General features: G+C 45.2%; 7 protein-coding genes across 7 annotated transcripts; 3 read left to right on the top strand and 4 right to left on the bottom strand.

Annotated features, from left to right (window-relative positions):
* Positions 1-41: 41 nt before the first annotated feature.
* On the top strand, positions 42-1207 carry TREMEDRAFT_16478 (uncharacterized protein; the record flags this gene model as incomplete). Its single annotated transcript, XM_007005546.1, has 3 exons — positions 42-635; positions 678-821; positions 881-1207. Coding segments are annotated over 3 exons (1065 nt in total), but the record flags the coding sequence as incomplete, so codon positions are not given.
* A 2639-nt stretch (positions 1208-3846) lies between these two features.
* TREMEDRAFT_63433 (uncharacterized protein) lies at positions 3847-5767 on the bottom strand (the record flags this gene model as incomplete). Its single annotated transcript, XM_007005718.1, has 7 exons — positions 3847-3891; positions 4105-4501; positions 4765-5057; positions 5303-5362; positions 5409-5517; positions 5559-5598; positions 5728-5767. 7 exons carry the CDS (start codon positions 5765-5767, stop codon positions 3847-3849), a joined length of 984 nt encoding a protein of 327 aa, XP_007005780.1.
* Positions 5768-7963: 2196 nt separating this feature from the next.
* Positions 7964-10796, top strand: TREMEDRAFT_69277 (uncharacterized protein; the record flags this gene model as incomplete). Its single annotated transcript, XM_007005836.1, has 7 exons — positions 7964-8234; positions 8371-8488; positions 8541-9303; positions 9350-9417; positions 9585-9803; positions 10014-10161; positions 10401-10796. 7 exons carry the CDS (start codon positions 7964-7966, stop codon positions 10794-10796), a joined length of 1983 nt encoding a protein of 660 aa, XP_007005898.1.
* Positions 10797-13346: 2550 nt separating this feature from the next.
* Positions 13347-16637, bottom strand: TREMEDRAFT_69276 (uncharacterized protein; the record flags this gene model as incomplete). Its single annotated transcript, XM_007005835.1, has 8 exons — positions 13347-13542; positions 13752-14111; positions 14271-14386; positions 14434-14512; positions 14590-15149; positions 15202-15777; positions 15932-16093; positions 16401-16637. The coding sequence occupies 8 exons, from the start codon at positions 16635-16637 to the stop codon at positions 13347-13349; spliced, it is 2286 nt and encodes a 761-aa protein (XP_007005897.1).
* Positions 16638-17185: 548 nt separating this feature from the next.
* Positions 17186-17751, top strand: TREMEDRAFT_71949 (uncharacterized protein). Its single transcript, XM_007005834.1, has one exon. The coding sequence runs from the start codon at positions 17205-17207 to the stop codon at positions 17472-17474; it is 270 nt and encodes an 89-aa protein (XP_007005896.1). The 5' UTR covers positions 17186-17204; the 3' UTR covers positions 17475-17751.
* Positions 17752-18300: 549 nt separating this feature from the next.
* Positions 18301-21610, bottom strand: TREMEDRAFT_44669 (uncharacterized protein; the record flags this gene model as incomplete). Its single annotated transcript, XM_007005641.1, has 4 exons — positions 21501-21610; positions 20967-21252; positions 20172-20738; positions 18301-19976 (listed from the first exon to the last, which is right to left on the bottom strand). The coding sequence occupies exons 2-4, from the start codon at positions 21043-21045 to the stop codon at positions 18301-18303; spliced, it is 2322 nt and encodes a 773-aa protein (XP_007005703.1). The 5' UTR covers positions 21046-21252; positions 21501-21610.
* A 775-nt stretch (positions 21611-22385) lies between these two features.
* On the bottom strand, positions 22386-23104 carry TREMEDRAFT_18378 (uncharacterized protein; the record flags this gene model as incomplete). The annotated part of the gene is made up of 3 exons (XM_007005551.1): positions 22386-22557; positions 22602-22697; positions 22899-23104. Coding segments are annotated over 3 exons (474 nt in total), but the record flags the coding sequence as incomplete, so codon positions are not given.
* Between the last annotated feature and the right edge of the window lie 1585 nt (positions 23105-24689).

Here is a 24689-nt window from a genome sequence, read left to right as displayed (position 1 = left end):
AAATTTCATTGACGGACTTTATTGCCGTCAAGTCCCATACTCCGGACGAATACGTCTCTCAATCCCTTTGGTTACCCTGCGGAGCCCGGGGAGTCTTCGGAGGTCAAGTCATCGCTCAAGCTCTGTCCGCTGCTGGTCATACCGTCGCCCCTTCACTGGGACTCCACAGTCAACATTGTTACTTCGTTCTTCCTGCAGCAGCCGATACTCACATTTACTACTTGGTGGAGAAAGTGAGAGACGGACGAAGTTATTCGACTCGTTTAGTGAAAGCGAAGCAAAGTGAAAAAGTGGTTTTCATTCTCATTGCAAGTTACACCTCTCCCCCATCTCCCCAGATCAGCCAGAAATTCCCCTCATCGAGGCAAGAATCAATCTCCCCGGAAGATGAAGTCAAGATGTCTCATTCTCTGCGTTTCTCTCTGACAAACAAAGGGTCTATTGAGCAAAATAAGTCTCGCCGTAAATCAAGCAGAATACCAAGCTTTCAACCCCGTTTCCAAATACCCGGTCCGGATGATATCGTCGCATGGGAAGAAAGCGAGGAAGAAGAGAATAGATGGCAGAGGGTATTGGACACTCGAGGATCAGCTATTGTTGGAAAATACCGGACAGCATTAGAAGAGTATATAAAGGTTAGCTTGTAAAAGGTATCCCCTCCATCAGCTGATCAGTAGGAACGTCGAGAATCTCCCGTCAGTCTCACTGTCGCTAGACGTAAAGGGAAGAGAGGAGATGTGGAACTGGATAGGAGTGTGAGAATGCTATGGCTCAAAGCTCGTCTACGACCTGGGGAAGAACCCAGTGAAGAGATCATCAAGGTGAGTCCTTCTTTCCCCCTTCGCGGACTCGTCTGAAATTAGCGACTTATTGATTACAGATCATGATAGCTTACATGTCGGATTTCCAATTCATCGGAACGGCCGCCCGTTCCGTTGGTCTTTCAAGAGCTTCCTCACCCAGATTGGGAATGCTAGCTTCACTCGATCACAGCATTCATTTCTACCCTTTCCCAGAGAGGTTTCGAGCAGATGAACCTTTATTACACGTGATGGAAAGTGCTTTAGCTGATGTTGGGAGTGGTAGAGGTGTGGTGAGGGGTACCATATATACTCAGAGGGGAGTTTTAATTGCGACGACTCTGCAGGAGGGGGTGATGAGAGTGGACAGTAAGGGAAGGGAGAAGGGTTTGGTAGAAGGCGGTGTGTTGGGGGAGGAGGAAGGCGTGTCGAAAAGAGCGAAGTTATGATAGTGTGTATCTGGGAAATGGTCTATCGCCTCACATTCATCTCTTTCTTGCCCCTGTTGTAGGATCTAAGATGTCTTGTGATTGTTTGTTATATATACGACATAGCAACTGTTGTCCTCATCACTTGTCCAAGGTGATGCGGCCGAAGCCGGTGCCGGTGGAGGGTGTCTCCATACATTCCGGAGTTGTCATTCCACACGTTCCTTCATTCATCTTTCTTCACATGTCACAGTCTGAGGAAACAGAGCTCAGACAGTCAGATCCATTGGGATACCTCGCCCAGAGGAAGTTCTCCTCAATCATCAAATGTCCTCGTACAGGTCTCCGGGTTTCTTACGCTCAGCTAGGCGATTCAGATGGGATACCAGTGTTGTTTCTGATGCCTGCTGGAGCTTCCAGGTGGTTGGCCGTACCGCAGGGTGGGTGAGCTTTTCTTACTCCACCTTCTCCTTCTGTAAACTATCAACATTCTTCTGCAGCTGTTCACTTCTCGTACCTCACCTTCTTTATCGCCACCTCCGTCCTAGGCCCCTCTTACACCACTCGCTTGCCTTTCCATCCCTCTTTTTATCCCCCTTTTTCTCAAATGAGCTTAGTGTGGTAGATTGATAAGAGGAGACAAGACGGCCATCAGCTCGTGAACTCATATCAGATCCTATATGTAGCTCGTACGGTATCAGAGCCATTGTCGTAGATCGTCCGGGAATAGGAGCGACTCCTGTTGTTCCACTCCAAGATCGTATTCGTCTCACATGTGGTCAGTTCTCACCGACTCTCCCACAAAGACTCTGCACTGAGAGATGAACACGAATAAGATTACTGACGATGAGAAATGATGGTTTCTGTCCTCGAACATTTGAAGATCAAATTATCACATCTCATAGCAGCTTCAGCTGGGATCTAGTGAGTTGTCTCTTCATCTCCACTTGATCCCTGCACTCCCTTCAACTTCCAATTTCCGTGCCTCTTTCTCTCGAGAATGTAGTTGCAAATCTGGAATCTGGATGATTGTTGATTTTTCAGCTACGCTCTTCACCTTCTCTTACATCACCCAGAAATCTTTCAAACGATCCTATCACCTCCACCACACCTCTATCTCATCTCAGCCTGGTCACCACCTTTACCTCCAGATCATCCAGATTGGTATCGATCTTATCTTAGTTATATCCCAACGGGACTTATTAAGACTCAACATTTCACTGTGAGTTTTCCCTAATTTCTTCACTTGTAGTCCCCTTCAACACTCGCCGTCAACATCACATCTCTCCCAATTCGTAGTTTGCTACAAGCGTGAGATCCGTCGGCCTTCCCACGACGTGAGGGGTTTAGTCGGTCGAAGTCTTATGACACGGGTTGACTTTTCAGATACCTCACCTCACTCGGATAGGGAAATCAGCTTCAACCCTCTGGGAATCTTTGTCAAACAAGACTACTTCCTTAACCCGTCTTCTTTATCGGTCGGAAGATGCTGTGGTACAGGAGCCTGAGGAAGAAGTCGAGGTGGAAAGGAGATCTGATTGGGGGGACTTTGGTGACCAATGTTGTCTGTCTTGTGTAAGTTCTTTTCCTTCTCTTCTCCATTCTTTACTTCATATCCTTGAGTCTTTATTTCGCTCATGACACCTTCCTCTCTCTCTCTCTGTCCTCTCTAGGCATTTTGACTGGCACAGTTTATGGTACACTGTCATCATCGATTCATTTTAAAAATACTCATACCCAACTCATATTGAAGAGACCTGACCACCAGACAATGATGAAATACTGTCAAGCTGAAGAGTTAAGAGGAATGGGACAAGGTAAATTTATTTCATCTTCAACCACCCAGACGTGAAGTATTTCCTTAACGTATCAGATCACCTTCTATGTCTGAACAGAGGTAGCAATACAGGATACGAATGGTTTGAACGGACAATATCTTCTCTAGCCTTTAGGATCGTTTCTTCACCTAGTACACAAAAACCTCAAGAATGTCCTCCTTCTCCAAGTGACGCAGTACCTAGACAAGCAAATGTATTGAAGGTGGATATTTGGTGGGGTTTACAAGATGCTATGGTTCCTCGACCTGGGCAATGTTAGTAATTTCACATTGTCGTAAACTTATAATGTTCACTCTACGGAAAGTCTCTCGGGAGATGGTGCAAAGTTGGATATCTATCAAGTTTGGGTCAATGGCAGATTGGAGCTGATGATAGTATGGCTCAATCGAGCTTTAAGTCAAGAAGGGATAAAGTTGAATGTTCATGATGTACCAGATGGTGATCATAATAACTTGTAAGTGTTTCCCTGATGAGTGAGGCTGATGATAGATTGGGAAAAAGAGATGGACTGTATGAAGCTTTTGATATGGTTGTGAAGAGTATTTAGTGTTGTAAGACTTTTTTCTCACCGACATACAGTTTGTGCCAACGAAGAGCACCGTTGGAATACAGTCTGGACTTTAATTGTATTCTTACTCGTCACTCGAGTGAAGTACGCTGACTGCTTACTCCAGGAGCACAACCTCTTAAGTAGAATATAAAATGGCATGACACGTTATTCTACCTTTATGTACAACTGTCCCTTACATCATTGCACTCTTAATCTCCTGATATCGAAGATTACTCAGTACCGTTGGTGAAAGGAACTTCGTGGAAGAGATATGACTAGATTGTCAGCGTCGTTTCAGACCTCTACTAATAATCCTCCTAAACCCAGCCAGCATTCCAGCCATGACGACGACGACGACCACCACTTGATCAGTGCAGCAATCGTCATCCACTCAACGATCACAAGTGAGAAGAGATGATCGAAACCACTTTGAACACGCAATCGGCAAAAAGGAGTGAGGTAAGGAAACAACGAAACACCATACTCACCACAGACTCCCCAAAATGACTCCTACGAATAGTCTCCGCCAACACATGACTAACATCAATAACTTCAATCTTCCCACATTCCGATTGTTTATCCGCCAAAGGTATAGTATTGGTAACTACCAACTTTTCCATTCCACTTTCGTTGATGACCTTTATAGCTGGTCCACTTAGGATACCATGAGTTACGAAAGCGAAAACTCTAGTAGCTCCAGCTTCTAATAAATTCCGAGCTGCTAGACCTAAAGTACCACATGTATCCGCCATGTCATCTACCAATATTGCTACTTTACCAGTGACTGATCCGACTAGGACCATACGGGAAACTTCATTTGCTTTTTTACGTTCTTTATGGAATAAAGCGAATTCGACGTTTAGTCTGTCGGCTATGGATGTAGCCCTGGAGTGAGTCGTGAAATCTATTTCTCTTTCTCTCCCCTTCGTCGTGTGAGGCCCAAGTTTCTGGAAGTCTGACAATAATGTCAAAAGTGAGTACGTTTCACTCGGCCTTAGTGATCTGCGAGGAGGGGTACACGCAGATAATGGAGCTATATGAGCCGTCATGAGACGGTAAGAAGTGACTAGATAAGAAAAGGACGGAAATGTATAGCTCAGGACAGACGTGAAAGACATGAATAGCTGAAACAAGTGACAGAAACTCACCGCTTAGCTCCCCCAGCATCTGGAGAGACGATGACACAATTCTTCACATCGATATTATTCCTGATATAATGCACCATACTAGGTTCCGCATATAAATTATCCACCGGAACATCAAAGAAACCTTGGATTTGCGAAGCGTGAAGGTCCATAGTGATGACATGATCACAACCGGCTTCACGGAGCATGTTGGCGACTAATTTAGCCGTTATTGGTGCACGAGATTTATCTTTCTTGTCTTGTCGAGCGTAAGGGAAATGCGGTATGATAGCTGTTATACGACGAGCCGAAGCGATCTAAGTGGTCAATCTCAACTTCTACTATTTGTCGTATCTCGTCCAAGCTAGTTATCTATGCCGTCATGGAAGTACTGCTCACGCCTTACAGTTAGACGCCCTATGTGGATACAATGACCGAAGATCTGTGGACTGATGATCTGATCCGAATTCCCAGGAACTTTTGACCACCCTAAAATTTGCTGGGTCCCGAGTGTGTCAACCCGTTTTGAGAGAGAGTGATAGAATGACAACGACAAACTCACCTTGCAAGCATGTATCATGATGCATAATTCCATCAATGATGTGTTCACAGCTCCGGCACCCTACTCCATCAACTGCAACATCGATTGATGTTGATGATGAACGTACAGTGTTGAGTATATAAACATCATAATCCCTTACGCTCTCTGTGATTGTTACTTTTGTCTCGCCAGAGGGTGGTTGTAAGATTGTTGCACGTGCTAATGGTATACCTAATCTATCTGTAAGCTCTGTCAAAGACAAATACAATGAGCTTACCGTTTTGCTATGAGATGTGCGAGTTCAGGATGTGAAGTACCTGATGGTCAATCTCTCCACTTCATTTATTTCTCTATCCTTCTACCCTCTCACCATGAGCTTACACGTGTTGAACGTTATCATTTGGTCGAGAATGATCTGTCAGGGGAAAGACAAAAAGATGACATACCTGCAAAAAGCTTGATGGAAGCGTAAGCGGCAGAGGTCATTTCTGCTGATTCTTTTTTTTAAGGATGTTCAACGTTTGAATCAAATCACAAAAATTGAATTTTGTCGTAAGAAGAATAGAGAAAGAAGACCACTTTTCTCCTTTCAGATCTGACCGCGAAGTTGAGGTTGAGGGGATGACGAGTTTTGTTAAGAAAAAAAAAGCTGTGGCTATAATTCGTCACAGGGCAGGATCATCGCACTTTGAGAGCCGAAGAGAGCTCGTCCTTTGTGTCGAATTCGTCTGTTGATGGATATTACGATTCAATTCGTCTTCTTCGCCTTCTCTATAGTCCGAACTGTTTTACGTTGACACAGACCAATAGGGCAGGACACGAAGTAAAGAGGGCAATAAGCTAAAGTAACTGTGATAGAACAAGTAGTAGTCAACTAATTTTGAGCTGGGAAAAAGATCCACTGGAGACGGAAGAGATTTCTTCGCGACTAATTACGTAATAATACCAGTTTAACCGACTAAAGCCGATCTTTTACGCGCCCATGTACATGTAAGTACTTTAGCCTGTACAAGCGAGAATCTCTCACGCCTATTCAAAGCCACATACTCGTACTATACTATACGCGCTACTAGACGTTAGATGGAAGCGGACGGGTACGTACATGCGAGGTGAGGGGAATGTATACCAGATAGTGCGTAGGCGCGCGTAGGGGAGGGAAAGGTTGACGACCAACGAAAAAGGAGCCTAAGAAGGAAGGATGTAAGTATGTACCTCTGAACCAACCTGAAGCCGAATCAATACAAGTCCGTCAAGCGTCGACAGCCTTTGATATGGATATCATGCCATGGCTAGCAAGAAAGGCAGAGGCAGAGCATGGAAAGGAAGAAAAGAATATGAACGTGCCCGAGACGGATGCCAAGTCGCTGCCAAGGGAGCGGATTCTTGGCTCTGGGACTCGGGGGATGTAGACGAGAGAAGGATCCACGGGACGTATGAAGAGGGAGTCGTCGTGGATATGGTAGATAGTATCATGATTCTCGATCTCACTAGCTACGAATGAAAGCTTTTATTTGGTCGACGATTCGGGGGAATGTGGATCGCGCAACACGTCTATTCTCCCTACCTGGCATGCCACTTGCCACTACGCCTACTCGTAATCCGAGAGGAGAGCGGACGATGGTCTGATGACGGCGAGGGCCGCCTCGTGTCTCTCTCACTTTGCAGTCGTGGCCGATGACCGAGCTGCTCGCTAGTCTAGGCCCGAGAACTCTCAGGGTGCACGGTCTAATCTCTAATCTAGTGCCGCATGCCGCCGCCACTGATGGCTCGCCGCGTGTCAAAGATCGAAGATGCAACAATTGAAGGATTGAGCTTTGACTCTTCCCAATGCTTCCACGCATAAGCATGTTGAGATAAGACGTCCGTCGTGTGTCAGAGCATACACAAATCATAAAAGGAGCTAACGAAATTAGAGAATGGATTCATCAGGAGAAGCCCTTCTCGATAGCTCGGCCGCAATCGGACAAGCTCGGAGTCGGCTTCAGGCACTGTACGTAGGCCGTAGGACTGCTGAGTCAAAAAAGTTTGATTGGGTGATTGTGGAGGGGAAACGATGGCGAGAGACGAGCGGGGGATGCGTGGCCCACAAAGTATCGCACAACTTCGGCAAGCGGAAGTCATAGGCCAAGTAGTGCCCCAGCAGTACAGCATCCTCAGGGACGGACAGGAGGAAGAATATCCGTACTTTTGTTCTCATCACTTGGTTGTATGAGTCAGCAACAAAAAGTCACTTCGCATTGCCTTACTGGTCAACTCCGACTTGTTACCGATTCAAACTTGCTGATCCTTTGATTGCATCTTGACATATCTGACACTTTTTCTTGTCCCCCATCTCTTTCCCCTCTACCTTCCCACTCATCTCCTCATTAATCTTTCCCAACTGTTCATTCCACCTCTACTCGGCGTTCAGAAAGTTTTTTGCCACCCATGCGATTGCCCTCCCGATCATCCTACGTCATCACACTCACTCTAATCTTCTTGCAGCTGCATGTTCAGTTAGCAGAAGCAGCGAAAGTCGTACCGGTCATCGCTCTCAGACAACACTCTCATAATCATGATCTCCACGATGATGACATGGACATGGAAGTCTCCCCCATCGCCAATCACGATGATCATGAATCATCATCTTCACCCATCTCAGATGTTCTCTCCATCACCCTCACTTCGCCTTCTTTACCCACCATGACCCCCGCTCTACCACCCGAACCTCACTCACATGAACACGGATCACATAAGGCTCCAAAGGTCGTACTCGACGACGTCAGTATACATCACTGGCATCATTTCCCTCCATCATACCTCGCTGCTGATTTCCGTCTCGATTCCGATTCAGCCATCTTTGGGGAAGAATTTGATGAGAGTTGGGATACAGAACAGACGGAGAGACATGGTGGATTGATGTTGGTACATGTTGCGAGTATGGTAATTGCTTACTTTGGCGCGTTGCCGATCGGTACGTCGTCTATCTTTTTTATTGCCTCGTTCCTCTCCGGACCTTAAAATCACTTATTCAGGGGTGGGTAGAAGAATCTCATTTCAGACTGTGGGGTGAGAGCGGGGCGTTTGGGATTTCAGACTGATTTCTTCAGGTTTGGCATTACGTTCAGCTGGTCATCCTTCTCATTATCTCATCAACGCGGTGTTCATCGGCATCGCTACTCTCGGATGGCTGGCGGGTCTCGCTTACAAGGCTGCTACGCCCAATCGGTATGTCAAGGCTTCTTTTCGAATCTCTTTGGTGTTGATGCTAATCGATAAGATATGAAGGTTCTGTTCATGGTGGTTTCGGCAATATTCTCCTTCTCCTCTCCATCTCTTTAGCTGTTCTCGACTCCCTCGGTCTAATCAAACGTGCGATCGCCTACTATAAATCCCCCGAACGTAACTGGACTTCCCTAGTCCAATATGTCTTGCGAGGAGATGATCAACCCGATCAACATCATGCGAGCAGGTATGAAATGATAGGTTACACCTCTGCTGATGACCTTCATGAGGGAGATCGTGAAGAAGAGAACCACGAACCACCTAGTCCACCTGTCGCTTTGTTCGCTGTCGGTGATGACGACGAAGATGAGGGAGAAGAAGAAGAAACTCTTCCAGCTCAACCGATAGGAAGACGACCTCCACGTACTTCTCTTCTTTTCCGTCACATGTCAGCTCCGTCCAGAACTTCCACAAATTCGACAAATTCTGCAGCTTCCGATGGGACACTTCATGATACTCCTCCTACCTCCGCATCCACATATGCATATGAACAACATAAATCTTCCCGCAGAGGGGCGTACGATGTTAATCGTGATTTTGAACATCCTCGTAAACCTACTCCTTCAGGTCGAGGAGCGTATGACATGCATGAAGACCGCGAAGGGGATATCATCGATGGCGTAGATAGCCCAGTGTGGAATCGATCTGAAAGGAAAATTGGGTTGAGAAGATCTGGAGAAATACTTCTTACTTGGGTGAGAAGGACACAGGTGGTCATTGCGTATGTGTGTTTGTTATCTGGTTTAGCGACGTATACGGTGAGTTCGACATTTTTCATTTCGTTGGATTATGCTGAGGATGTAGGGTATGTGCAGAGCGGGTTTGATCAATACATGTTTGGCACATCTAATTAAGGGTTCAATCTTTTTTGGGTGAGTCTATTTAATTTCCTTCTATGTAGCGATGTACTTCCCCTCAACCTCACAACTCTTCATAAGTGCTGTTAGCAATTACAGGGCACATCTCGCAGATCGTCTTGTTCAGACAGGAGGATACATAAAGGGTTGGGCCATACGTCGGACTTTGTGCTGACTATAAGTTACGGAGTTCTCACGTTCGCACGATACTTAGGTGCCTATGCCGATCTTGGTTGGGCATGGAATCGTCGTCCTTCTTCTCCTGGTCCCTCAGCAGAGATGATAGAATGTTTTGTCATTTTCTTATATGGTATCACCAACACGTGGATGGAAAGATTTGGTGCTCAGAAGGGTGATCCTTATACTGTCAAACAAGTCCAGCATATCTCCATTGCGGTCATGTGAGTAACTTCTTTCAAAACCTCTGTCCTGATCATAATTTCACGCACCTCAGAATCCTCAATTATCCATGAACCTCAATTCTCCCCCATTTACTCAGACTGACCCTGCTTCTGGTTTTATGTTTTTAACCTTCGTGTCAACACCCATCCCTTTACTTTACCTTTCGTCGCTGTTGAGGGTGAATAATGAGATAATGACTCATACTTTAGGTTCTGGTTTGCCGGTCTTATGGGAATGTTCCTCGAATCCTCTCGGGTCAAAAAATTACTAGCTTCAGTTGTGGGTAAAAATGGGGATGCAGATCCTCCCAGTTATTCATTCTCCTTCAATCCCCTTCCAGCATTAGTCATCGCCGTGGTGAGAGTCTTGTTCTTGTTCTCTCTTTCCTTTCCCTTTCGCCTCGCCCCGCGTTTCCATATCTCCTTCTCTTTTGCCGTGTCTAACCACATTCCATGTTCCCTTCATGCGCTATTTACCCTCCTCTGTCTTTGTCCCCCACGTGCTTTCTTCTGAGCACTCACAACTACATCAATGACAGATCATCGTGAAGATCACACTTCATGAAGAACAACCATGAGTCATTTCTAACTTTTTAGACCGGTCTCGCAATGGCAGCCCATCATCAAGATTACGTCTTCCAAGTTCAAATTCATTCCCTTTGGGGTATCCTCCTAGCTGGTGGATCAGCGTTCAGATTCTTAACTTATTTCTTCCTATTCGTTCGTCCTCCAATCGAATCTTCTCTACCATCTCGTCCACCTACCGAATTACTCACTTCTTTCGGTTACGCAGCAGGTGGAATAGTATTCATGTTATCTGATGAAGAGATAACTTGGGCGGCAATGAGAACAGGATGGGATGATATGATGGCTTTTTTGAACTTTACTGTTGCTCTTACTTCTTTGATTTTCTGTTGGACAGTTTGTGTTATGGGTATCAAAGGAATGGCTGTTTTGAGAGTAGGACGAAAGAGACAAGAAGGGAGGGTTTAAATTTGGTATCACAAGGAAATCTCAATCATATTCCAAATCTCAATCATATACCTCTCCTGTACAGTACGAGTCTTACATCTTTTCGATTCTATTTTTCTCCTCTGGTGTAAATAGTGAATTGGGTTCTTTGAAATCTTGGAGACTATGTGATAGTAGGTCGGTCCTGGTGGGATGAAGAAAGGACACGAGAGGGAGTTTGGACTGAAAGAAATGTGTAGAATGATGGATGGAGGAAGAAGTTTTAAGGAGGTCATAATATCATTTATTTTTTTCATATCTATCATTCACTTTTAAACCCACCCATCAATCAGATGGTTCCACTTTAATTCGAAAAATTCCCCTATAGAAATCTATGCATCCGCTCTACATATTCCTTTACTGACTTGACTGACGTACTTGTTTCTCCTTTCGATGATTTGACCTTCGTCGATACATGACCGCAAGAACGCTTCACAACTTTATTATAATATGTATAGTTGCAATACCGTTCCCAACTCTCAATCATCGTCACAAGAATAAAAGAGGATATAGAGAAATATAAACACAAAATCTGGTCTAATCCGATCTTGGGAGCCACATGGATGATAACACGTCGACATGAACGAAGAATATGGTATGGAGCGACATGGGATACGGGCGTAGGAGATATAAATTTTGTTTTGAATTCGACATCATATATTGAATCAAATTGTTCATGTCTTTCCTTAACTTGGCAAAAGAACAAAATTCGATTTTCTGATAGGCGAAGGACTGACGACGGGGGAAGAACTCGACAAGAAGAGTCGCCTTGTTTGTCCGAGCTTGGGATGTGGGGTATTGTGATACGCACGATTGAGTCCTAGTTGTCTCGGAGGAGTGAGAATCCCACATGGAGTGGGTGAGTCGTTTCCCTGCTTATCGTCTTGCATCATCGACGACGAGGGGAGGGGATGTTTCGGTTGTCGGTTTGGAGTGAGAGGCTTGAACCGTGAGATGGGCCGAGGGGGAGTTTGGAATGTAGACAGAAGTGAGAGAGGTGGTTGAGAAGGTAAGTTTTTGGGTGTGAGCGTGTTGGAATGTTGATAGGAAAGAAGGATGGGAGTGAAGAGGGAGGGTTGTCCAAGACCTGTATCCTGAGACGGAGGTGGACTCTTATTTGGAGGGGACCCGCTCGTTGAGTGAAGACTATTAAGGGATTGTGGGAAGCGAGGAATGGAGGTCGGTGTCATTTCGAGAGATAGACAAGTCCGAGTCTGACTTTGTTCGCTTGGATTACGCACCGAAGGCCTTGTGGAAGGTGCTTTCTTGTCAAAAGGGGACACTACCTCTCTTACCACATTTGATGATTCCTCACCGTAATCTTCGGACACGTCTTTCCTCATCTTGGACAATCCCTTGAGTCCCGACAAATCCGGCCGACCCAGAATATCATCCAACAGTCTATTCTCTTCCTTTTTCGTCGTCTTCTCTTCCACATCTTTTGCAATTATTAGCTCTTCTTCAACACTTGACTAATGAACTCACCCAAAGAGTGTGAAGGATAGAAATCCATATAAACATCCCACCACTTCTGCTTATTCACCACTGTCACCACTCTTGTCTTCTCAGTAGAATACTCATTATCATCTTCCTTCGTCGGTCCATCTTCGATATTCTTCGATAGTGGTGGAAGAAGGGTGGGACGAGGTTTAGAAGGAGGGATATACCAATGATTCGTCCTCTTCACTTCGATGGAATGCCCAGTGACGTTGGTTTCTTTCACAATATCTTCAGCTGGAATATGGTCAAGCGTAGGAACATTCGCTGTGTCTTCATGATGAGGATGGATAGAGGGTGTGGGGGAGGAGAAATGGTGTTGGTTTCTGGATGTTGAAGGATGAGAGATAAGTTGTGGAGGTTTGACTTTGATTGAAGAAGGAGGTATGTGCCAATGAATTCTTTTTGGCTTCTTGTGACTTTCATCCTTACCTTTCTCATCACTGTCATTGCTTCTCACCTGAGCGGGGGTGGTGTCCGAATGGGGAGTATTGTTCTGATCCACAACAAGGTCGTTATCTCTCTGACCTGCGTGAGAAGAGAGATTGTTTCTGATTTCAGCTTACTTTCCATACTATTGTACTTACTTCATAATATGTTTCATCCTTCCGATCTTCAAACTCTTCTATGGTCACTATATGTTTATGATAATCGCGTTCAAAAAGTTCAAGAGTTTCAATAGTTTGCTTGAGAATGTGGTCCAAGATAAGAAGGGTCAAGATGACAGGTAAATATAATGAGAAGACAAGGAAGTGGATGAGAAATGGATGAAAAGTGAGAGATGACAGCGCACGGTTCGCTTGGCGGTATCCAATCGACGTCATCTTCATTGTCTCATTGTTAACAGCGATATGTATCATAGTAGGACAAGAAGAGCAATGACTCAAAGCTGAGAACTAAGAGTGTACAAAACTCAATCAAGTCGGTATACAGCAGATACTCAAGATGCATTGCAAATATGAATGGTGAATTACAAGCATACAAATCCTCTCTGGACAATGTTCCCTCCTTCAAACATATCAACCAGCTCATGTCTCACGACCATTCCCTGGACTCCCTTCTTTCATCAGGTTCAATCTCTTCCACTTCGTCCAAAGTTTCAAGTGTCCTTGCCTCTTCACCGATTCTATCGGTATTGGCTCCATTGTTCTCCGATTTGATATTGGGATCACGTCTTGAAGTTATGATAATATCATTATTTTGTAATTCCACTTTGACGATTTCGCCGTCCCTATTTGTCAGCTAACGTGTATGGCCAAGGTGTAACTTTTGTGGATGCTCATTTCCCAGCATGGAAGCCATATGAGTTCTGGTATTCCGGTAGTCACATGACCCGTCCTACTTCTTTGCAGCAGTGGGCTTGATACGAGTCGAGAGTAGAAGCAGAGATTCTAACTTGGAAAAGGGACAGAATCAGTGAAAAGGGTTAGATGAACTCACTTGATAATCCCTTCCAACATTCTTCCAGCGATAGGACTAGTAACTTTATCCCTTATAACCCTTTGCACCGCTCTAGCACCATATTGTTCGCTATAACCTTTTTGAGCCAACCAAGCTCTAGCTTCTTCATTGACGTCCAACGTTATTCGTCGTCCGCTTAACCGACTTTGCACCTCTGTAAGTCGTAATGCCACGATGTCCAGAATGACAGAAGGGGGGAGTTTGTTGAATACCAATAATTCGTCCAAACGGTTAATCAATTCAGGTTTGAAGAATTGTCCGACGGAATGAAGAACTTGAGTTCGGGCTTCAGGGGTGATAGTACCTTGTGGTGAAGTAGCACCGGGTTCGTATAGTGCCCTAGTCAATGAGCTTGGTTCTTTCAATGTCACCAAGATGGCAGTTCCCTCCTGTGATTTCGAGCAAGATATCACTGTGTGAATCACTGAGAGTGGAGGGGCGTGCCGAGGAAGAGTGGTTGGAGGAGATGAATTATGTGAAGACCAAACGTATACTCACTCTGAACCAAGATTGGAAGTAAGACAGATGATCGTATTTTTGAAATTCACCAATCTACCTTGACTATCTGACAAAGCACCTTCTTCTAATATCTGTAATAGAATATTTGCCACATCCTATTTCACTATTAGCCAGTTCATACCATAAAATCTTTTCCACTCACAGGATGAGCTTTCTCAATTTCATCAAACACCACCACAGCGTAAGGTCTTCTCCTTACCGCCTCGGTTAATTGACCACCACTGTATATCAGCTAATTTCTCACCATGACTAGTTTGGAACAATTTTAATGGGGGAGCAAAACCCAAAATTAACTCACTCTTCATATCCCACAAAACCAGCAGTAGCACCAATCAACCTCGAAACAGTATGTTTATCATGAAATTCGCTCATGTTAAGTTGTATCAAAGCTCTTTTTTCATCCGCAAATAAAAACTCTGCTAAACTCTTACACAACTCGCTCTTCCCCACACCGGTCGGTCCGAGGAATAAAAAACTCGCCAAAGGTCTAGTAGGTGATTGTAAACCTGCACGAGAAAGTCTGACGGCGTTGGCGACTGATTTTATAACGTCATTTTGACCTATAACTCTACTTTTGAGAGATTCTTCCATATGAATTAAACGTTCTCTTTCCCCTTTGAGTAGATTATAAACGGGTATACCGGTTGATTTCGCTACTACACTCGCTATATCTTCCGAGGTGACACGATCACGTATGACCAAACTATCTGGATCTGAAGCTGCTTCTGAATGATCCGGTTGAGTTTTAGGAAGTTTAGCTTGAAGTTGTGGTATGGTAGCGAAACGGAGTCTTGAAGCTTTTTCAAATTCTCCATTACGTTGTGCGGCTTCTAATTCAACGTTGGCTTGTTCGATTTGCTATTTGTCAGCTATGATAGTTGTCAAGGAAGCAGATTAGACAACCACTGACCTCTTTGATAGCTTTGATTTCAGCTACTCTTCCTCTCTCTTGTGTCCAAAGATCAGCCAGACGACGTTGTTCCGCTTTCTTCTCTTTCAACTCCGCATCAACCTTTTCCAACCTAGAAACGGAGAATTGATCTTCTTCATTTTTCAGAGACTCTCGCTCGATTTCCAACGTCACGATTTCTCTGTCTAATTTTTCCAGAACTGTGGGTCTACTCTCCTGAGCGAGTTTGAGTGCGGAACTGGCTTCATCCACCAGATCAATGGCTTTGTCAGGGAGGTAACGATCCGGTATGTATCTATCCGAATAAACGGCAGCTGTAACAAGTGCGGAATCGGCAATTTGAACACCGAAGTGAACTTCGAAACGAGATTTGAGACCACGGAGGATGGAGATGGTTGATTCTACACTTGGTTCATTGACCATGATAGGTTGGAAACGTCGTTGGAGAGCAGCATCTTTTTCGATAGTCTTACGATATTCGTCGAGTGTGGTAGCTCCCACAAGTTGAAGACCACGAGCGAGAGCTGGTTTGATCATGTTACCTGCGTCCATGGATCCTTCTGCTTTACCGAGGTTCTATCGTCAGCCAGTCACCATATATCCACGTCGTGTCGACGCCATGTGACCGTTATAGTCTCACCGAATGCCACTCCAATAAGTATTGTTTTGACTTTTGCGAAATAATGAGTGGTGAGGAACAGGATAGTGAGAAGGAGGTAGGTGGACTCACCAACAAAGTATGCAGTTCATCAATGAAACAGATAACATTCCCATGTTCCTCCTCTATATCTTTGATCAAAGCTTTGAAACGATTTTCGAACTCTCCTCTGACTCCAGTCCCAGCAAGCAACATAGACAAGTCCAGAGACAAAAGACGTTTACCATGAAGAGACTGAAACGTCAGTCTCACTCCACTGTCAAATCATCAGACGTAACACTAAGACTGACCACTCCAGATTAGATGGTCCAAGTAAGTTATAGAGGATCTTATACAACAACTAACGGTGTGTGACAATCGCGCTTCAAGACAAGGAAAAAAAGGGGGAATTTGGATATGGAATGTCCAATGAAATCAAGAAGAATGATCAAGTGAGTTACAGGATAGCAGTCTCAATTACAGGAGGGAGATGGCAGCATTACTATGAGAAGACAATGGGAAGAAACGAGAAATGAATAGGATAAGGAGTGAATTGACTCACCTCTGGTACTTCCTTATTGACTATCCGCATTGCCAAACCTTCCAATATAGCAGTCTTACCCGTCCCTGGTAAACCAAGTAAAACAGGATTACTCTTAGTTCTTCTAGATAATATCTGTATAGTCCTTCTTATCTCATCATCTCTTCCTATGATCGGATCCAACTTTCCTTCTTTTGCAAGTTGAGTTAAATCGATTGAATAAGTTTTGAGTGTTTCTCCTGTCGAAGCTTGTGACATTCCTGGGAAAGAATTTCCACCGAAACCTCCAAATCTACCATTGTTGTTAATTCCACTACCACCCGATGGAGGTTGAGAGTAATGTCTGACAGCATGACCGGTAGAGTTTGAGAGAGACGGGTAGATGGGGGAGAAGAAGGAGGATTTGGGAAGGAAAGATGATATAGGAGTGAGAAGAGATGAAGAACGTTTGACTCGGAGTCCACGTTGAGCTAATGTGATTGTACGTCTTGATAACATTCTGTGTGTGTCATATGATGGAATGGGGAGCTTGAGAATGAGATTGAATGGAAAAAAGAGTTGGAAAGTTTGAACATATGAACCGGGAAAGAAGAAAGCGAGGGGTGAGTGGCAATTGCGGAGCCCCACGTCAGAACTTGCCAGCATAAACTACAAAGTTCCAAGTTCCATCTTTCCCTACTTCGCTGTATGTACTCAACTCAGCCCAGTGGAGCACTCGTACTCTTAGCCAGTGAGGACTGGTCGAAAGATCATTGGTCCCAGTCGCTGGTATCCAGAGACCATGCAAGTGTTATGTTCCAAAATCGCCTAGAACCAACAAGCTACATGCTACGCTACGAACCAAACACCTTGACCAAAACTCACATTCCAGATCCACTCCCTTCGCTAGAACCTACAGACGAACCCAACACTGAACCTGTATTCCCAGAAGGTGATAATCTACCTCCTCTCCAAATACTCAACCTACTTCCAGTCGTTTGCTCCTCCGTCTGTGAACTTCCCGTACTATCATTTCTCAAAGGACTCGGACCTCTTTGTTCTGTTTGTCTTTCTCCACCAAAGAATCGGGCGAACCTGCTTCTGGCAGCCGATTGACCTTGCGGGATAGGTGTTGGAGGTTGATTATTATCGGATGCACGTCGGAGCATTCCCATTGCTGTCCTACGAGGAATGGGTTCAGCCGTTTGAGGCTGAACAGAAGGTTGAATGGTGTTTATCGGTTGAATTTCGGTGGAAGGAGGTAGGGTGGGATTGGCTGATGGAAGTTGAGTTTCGATCGGACCCCAACGACCTCGATCAGGACGACTGGTAGATGGCGTAGGGGGGACATTGAGAGGAGGGATTATTGTTTGAGGTGTGACTGGTGTGGTCGATGTTGTTAATGCAGGTGTAGATATTTGTGCAGGTGTCAAAGAAGTAGGTCGGGTGGTGATTGATGACATCGATGCTGCTGAAGGCATAGGAGTTGGTGCTTGTATAGGTGCTGGAGCTTGTGATCGTGTTGCTAGTGATGATTGTGTTTGTGTTTCAGTTCGAAGTTGTGGTTGTGATTGTGGATGAGGTAATGTCGCTGGACCGACGAGACCTGGGGAAGGTGTGGGTGAAGCGGAGACGACTGGAGCAGTATCTTGATTAGGGGCAGGATCAGGTGTACCAACGGGAGCCGTGTGTAAAGCACGAGCACGCATGGCTCGAGCTGTGGCGATGGCTCGCATGAGGACGTCACGAGTCACACCCAGTCCGACAAACTCGGAACCGCCTTCTACTTCGGTTGTGGGGTTGGCAGATGTTTCAGAGGGTGGACGAGGGGGTCCTTCATCCCGAGCACTGCACCTAAGTCGTTAGCATTTATCTATTCTGAGATCCGACGAATTTCTTTTTCTGAAAGCCATCTCGAATGAGTATGACTCCCGTTATAATGTCATTGCACGTGGAGATTATGAGACCACTTGCTTGACGGAAATACTGATGGGTTCACTAAGTAGGAGTTAATGATACTTGTGAGCTCAAGGAGGAGGGAAGAGGACAAGGTGTTGGGTGATACCAGGGCAGAGGGAGAGAAATTAACCACAACCCACCAGAACCGATGACCTTCTGCCCATGCCATACTTTGACATTCTTTCGAACAATATTTGGCCTTCCTACATTTCCTACACTTTGAAAATTCCCTCGCAACAGTCTCCTTCTTCCCACAATCCATCCTAGCACATTGTCTAGTCCCACCATTCGCCTCGTCTTTCCTACAGGCATTCCGCATGATCACTCCTGCCCAATATTGTATCTCCACTGGTATCCTGAACATATCCGGATCGGCTGGACCAGGTTTGAACGTGAACCTCTGAGCGAGACTGAAGATGTTGGCGCTAACGGATAAAGCCGGTCGTTCAGGTAAAGGAGATGGCATTTGATCTGAGAAAAGGTCAAAAGTCGGATGCATCGGTTTCCGAGGATGATGGAATGTATCCCTCACATGAGGGTATTTCGAGAGATAAGCTAGGAGTTGAAGTGCTAATAAAACAGCATCATCGGAATAACGATCGGTATCTGGGTTTAAAAGTGATGAAAGTCCAACATAAGCGTTAAGATCTTGAAACCCTCTCGGTGCACCATTAGCAATGATGATTTGAGCTTGTTCTTGAACTTCATCCGCCACTGCTTCTACAGGAACTTCCGTAGTTGTTTGTCGAGGTGTAGGATCCGCTTCAGGAACTGTACGTGGTGTTTCAGTGGCTCCTGGTTGACCAGGAGGTGCACCAGCTTCTAAATCTAATCGAGCTTCTTCAGCGGCCATGGCTTCTATATCGGAATCGTCAGGAATGGTACGTGCCGTATCGGCGATTTCAACATTGGCAGGTGATTCTTCTGGGTCATCATCACCTGGGATGACAGTAGCTCGACCTTGTCTCTGTTGAGCTTGAGCGGTTATCAAACCTTGAGCGACCGTAGCAGTTGGTAAATCAATCTCTTCACCTCCATCAGAAGTACCACTTCCACCACCATCTCGGAGGTCATTACGAGGCATCAAACCAATAGGTCGAGCGACTATGGTTCCTCGACGACCGCGAATACGTGAATCTGCCGTTTCCGTTCTTCGTGGTGTACCCACTGGACTTGATCGATTGCTCATAGTCTCCCTACCCAGTGGAGGCAGTGTCCTACCGGGTATACCGATGCTGAGAGCTGGAGTACGTAAAGATTGACTAGCTTCAATTGCCGTTCGGGCTAAGTTGGAATCGGAAGTAGCTCGAGGAATGGGACCATCATCACCAGACATGGAATCCGCAGCACTTGAAGCGGATGTCGAGGGTTGCTCTTCAGCTTCTGGGATGACTGATCGAGAAGGAGGGGCAATGGTGAGTGGGAGAGGAAGTAAATGTTGTGAAGCTCTTGGAGTTTGACTAATGGCGGATAATGGTGGATGTATAGTTCCTTCGTCGTCGATGTCCATACTATCATCTGCACCTACACTAGCCGCGTCCGTTCCTGCATCTTCTGTATCGGCCATATCGACATCAGTATCAACGGTTTCAACTTGTCTTCTCTCCCTTTGTCTATCCCTCACTTCCCTCTCTCTGGTTCTTTCGCCTCTTTCCCTGTCTCTATCTCTTACATCTCTAGGGTCACGCTCACGAGCGATCAAACCTCCTCTAGTCAATAAAGCAGCTTCACCCGTTCCCAATCCCGTCCTTACCGATAAAGGTGCCTCAAGTCGTGTTCTTAAATCATTCAAAGTCTCTCTTGGGAAAATGGGAATCAAACCAAGAGGTGATAGTTCAGTCGAATTGTTCTGACGTGATTGACCAAACGTCCCTAGATTGAAATTTTGAGTGGAAACATTTTGTTCTTCATTTCCTTCAATTTGATCACGTCGTATCATGCTGAAATATTTATGTCTTCTTCCCCATTCACCAACTCCGGGTGGTATATCACCTTTGGCCACTGCGTCTACAGCAGCTTGACTACCAAGAGGACCAGGATGTATAGAGATTCCTTGATCTTTCAACCAATGTTCTAAGATTTCAGCTGTGATATCCAAGACACCAGCTTGAACAACACGTGTTCGAACAGCTTCGTTCCCTCGAACACCTAGATTGACGACACTTTGGAAGGCGAGACAATATCGAAGCTGGACTTGTTTGTCGTGTGGCAAAACACGAGCTGTACTTGGACCGTTTAAACCCCAGAGGTCGTGCATTCGAGGTGTGGGTCGTGGGAGAGTGGAAGAACGTATTATGTCGATTAAACGTTCTAGACCACCGTCGCATGTTAAGATTTCGCGGATACGAGGGGCGGTAGAAGTGAGATGTGTAAGTGAGATCAAGTTGTTCAGGAGAGCGATGGGGGAAGTGGTGTCGAGTGCTGAAAGTAAGTAGTGTTGCTTCATACCTCACCGTTATGAAAACTCGACCTCAGCAGAAATAAGAAGGCTTGATTGAAGTAAGAGTAGGACGATGTAGTGGGAAAACGTCAAAGGATCGACAGGTAATAAGAGAGTAAAATGAGCAAGGGGGAAGAAAAAGATCTTCCAACCAGCTCCACAATGTCTTCCGCCGATTCCAAGAGTGGATGTAAACAAAATGAACTCACCTCTACGGTCATATAACAAATGGGTTATAGTGAGAACAGCTCTATTCTGAGGTGGATATGTATAATTTGATTCTCTCATCTTAATCTTTTCCCTCAATGATCCCGCTACCGACCGCTGATGACTGTGTGATATATGTGTACGTTTTGCAATTATCTCGTCTTACAATTCTGAAGGTGGCTCAGTGATATACGCTGACAGCGTTATGGCAAGACGATGAGTGGAGTGAGACGGTGGTCGGTCCAGTTGATTGTAGTATTTGAATGAGTCGTACCTTTGTCGTTGAATCTGTGGTATTTAGCATTCCCCCGTCTTCCGACCTCCGACCTAAGCTTCTCCCTATGGTCTCTCTCTCTCTCTTCTATCTCACTATTGATGCATAGATCAATACTGATCGAGTGATTGTGGGAAGGGAGAATAAAGTGACGATAACGGTGAGACGACGCTACATGATCCACAACAAGAGCCAAGATGCAAGGGTAAGGGTGATTTAGACGAGCAGACGACACGACGTGTGGATAGATGACAAAACTCACTTCAAAGAGTCAAGAAGTAAAGAAGAAGAGCTTGGATGTCGTGATAGGTACGAAGAGTATAATGACAGATGATAGGAAATGTTGTTTTTCAAGACATGAATAATGAATAGGGTAGGTTGGAGGAATGGTGATACTTAGTGTGTGAGTGCAAGGTGAAAGCATCAGGTTCAAAGGTGGCAAGGTGTTTCCCATGTGGCGCACCATATGTACCGCAATATCGCAATGCACCATGCTGACCATGTTTGTCCTGGCTATTTTATTTGTCACTCACTCTCCGTCATGTTATGACGACCAACACTACTCTATCGATCACAAGAAACTGTAAAGAATTCACAAATTGCATGCACAGCTACAAAAGTTTCAAAAGACATTTCTTCGTCAAAAAGGTCAGAGGATGGTGATTGTAAACGTCGATAATCTGGCAAATCGAAAAGGTTTGATTTATCGTTGAAAGAGTGTCTTGGTCGTACGTCATGTCATCTTGTCGATCATAATCCACTATGGTTCTAGCGGAAGCGAGAGGGGATAGGTGGGACGGGAGGGACGTGGCCACCTTGAGCGAATTGAGGAGAAGGGGAAGGTATGTAAGATTGAGCCGAGGAAGCAGGGGAAGACATTTGTAGTGGGGGTAAGAGGGTCTGTTGAGGTATATGAGACGGACTGGGTTGTCCTATCGCTTTGTTTGCTGCCAATTGCTGTATATAAGTATGTTTTGACTTCCGCACGACTATGCTTGTCCCAAAATCTCCACAACTTGGGGAGATGGCGAGAAGGTGAGAGTGTTTTGGAGATGTTCCTGAGGACGATCTCATCAACCTAATAGTGATGTCGGTGAGTTCAGGTTAAGAATGAGGAGAATACAAAAGATACAGACATTGAAACACTCACTTCATAATACGAAAAATCCTGTAACAAACTAGTTTTCGACCTCGTCTGATAATCCAAGAAAATCTGCAAAACCTCACAACCAGCTTCATAATGCAACTCCTGCGTGTCTCGCGAGTTGGTGATTGGCTTCTTCTCCGGTGTGTTCATCAACCGGATATGGCGAAGAGCGCTGGTCAGATCAGTCAGTGTATGGGGTGGAGGGAGAAGACATACGCTGTAGGGACATCTCGAACGAATATCCATTTGACTTTGAAGATACCTTTCCATTTGTCTTGAGCCCAAACTGTAGAAGTTTGGTTTTCGTCGACACTGATCATGAGCTAGATTCAGGTTCAAGTTTTTCGACTGTCGTCACGAGACAGACTCTGCATTTGGAAGAGTTTTTTCAGTGCGTGTAGAGGCCCAAATCTCGTGAACGACGACATGTAAAGAATGAGTATATGTGTATGCGGGGTAGGTGGGACAAAGGGCATTGGAAATAGAGAGAGAAAGAAAGAGAGCATGGCTCACGGAGAAACCATCTGAGCAACTCCACAAAAATGTCTACTGCCATTCACACTGAAAAACAAGTAAATAGGCATATGCTTCGCACTTTCACCAAAAGCCAAATTCAACCTTCTATTCCCTAACATTGTACTACTCCAAATTTCATGTTTTAAACTTTTCTGTACATCTTCTTCTGTATAACTCTTTATCACGAAGAACCTAGCTTGAGCAGGTCTACAATCGAAAGTGGCAGGATTAAGTCCTTTACTTTTAGCTAACTCTATCACCGCTTGATCCTGTGCAGACGTGACCATAGCAGTTGGTGGAGGGGTAGCATATGGATAAGCGCCCGGTTGAAAGTTTGCCGGAATCGGTTGGAGAGGTTGCAAGTGATGAAGTGGTTGAGATTGAGAATATGGTACGCCTGGGATTGACAAAGTGAGGTTTGGAAGTTGACCAGGTTTGATATAAGGGTTTGAAATGATTTGTTGACCTTGTGGAGATAAATACATATGTTGTGGAATGAAATTTGAATTATTATTCGGATCCCATCTTTGATTCATCCCTTGTGATCGAAGTAAAGCTTCTCTTTCTGCCCATGGAAGGTTTGTGAATCCTTGTTGAGATTGTTGAGGTGGAAGTGGAGAACGTCTTTCAGGTCCACCTACAAGAGTAGACACCCAACTGGGTTCTTCGCTTCCTGCTCTAGGTCGACCATTCTGATTTTGTTGAGTATTGAGAGGATTAGCGAGAATTTCCTGAATGACTCCACTTCCATGACCGCGATCATCTTTAGCTTGAGGTGGTAATTCCCCACCCATCATACGTCGACCTAATTGCATAGCTTCAAAAGCATCTTGCATTTGTTGTTGTCTACTCCATCCACCGTCGGCAGGAGATATAGTGTTCCTGGACCAAACACCGCTATCCAATGGACTGAGTGGCGGTTCTTCCTCTGGAGCTTCGGAGATCCTCTTAGCGTGGGTTGGTACATTGTTAGAAGATTGATCGTTCTGTTTACGAATTTCATCTCGTTGTTCCAAAGTGAGTAAAGCGGGTGAACGTTCGAGTCTTTCACGAACCCTGCCATAACCCTGAGTGAGTGATTGGTGTCGTTTGACATCTGCCCCAGGCTCAAGGGACGTGTTGTCCGGTAAGGGAAGTGGGAAAGGTGGAAGGGCAGCGGTGGATGAAGCTGGTGGAGGCGTCGGAGAACTCAAAGCTTGTTGTGGATTGTTGCTTTCGGTGGGTGAAGAAACAGTCACGGAGGGTTTGTAGTGCTAACGTATCAGCAATATGTATCAATAAGCAGACTACAATTAGGAAAAGAACTAACCATTTCACCAGTCGAGCGTAGACTAGAGCTTCGACCCAGAGGTCCACTTTCCGGATGTTTTGCCTGTGCACGCAGACTTTGAGTCCTGGACAAACCGGCAGATGTAGCAACGGTTTCTTCATGATGAGGAAGATTAGATCGGCCGAACATAGCGAGTGAAGATAAAGAATGCGAAACATTGTGTACAGCGGTGGTAGGAGGCGAAGGTATACTTTCGTCTCCTGAAGCGTAGATACGTCTAGGAGGGCGTGGTGGTGGAGCAGGTTCATGGATAACCTTGTCGGGTAAGGGAGGAGGGGGCATGGAAGACATGCTCGGTGGTTTATAACCTTATAAATGAGCTAAATCCTTTGCACAGTAACTTTCAGATCAAAATGCAAAGCTCCCCAGAACAATCAAAGTCTCTTGGTATCAAGGGTAGAGAAGCGAGCTATAGGGAGAGTTCGTATTAGTTGTGATTAGGATATTTTCCCTTTTCA

The sequence above is a fragment of the Tremella mesenterica genome (genome assembly GCF_000271645.1).
Source record: "Tremella mesenterica DSM 1558 unplaced genomic scaffold TREMEscaffold_8, whole genome shotgun sequence".
Taxonomy (NCBI): domain Eukaryota; kingdom Fungi; phylum Basidiomycota; class Tremellomycetes; order Tremellales; family Tremellaceae; genus Tremella; species Tremella mesenterica.
The sequence above is the reverse complement of the archived record's forward strand: the minus strand, read 5'-3'. Positions and strand labels throughout refer to the sequence as shown.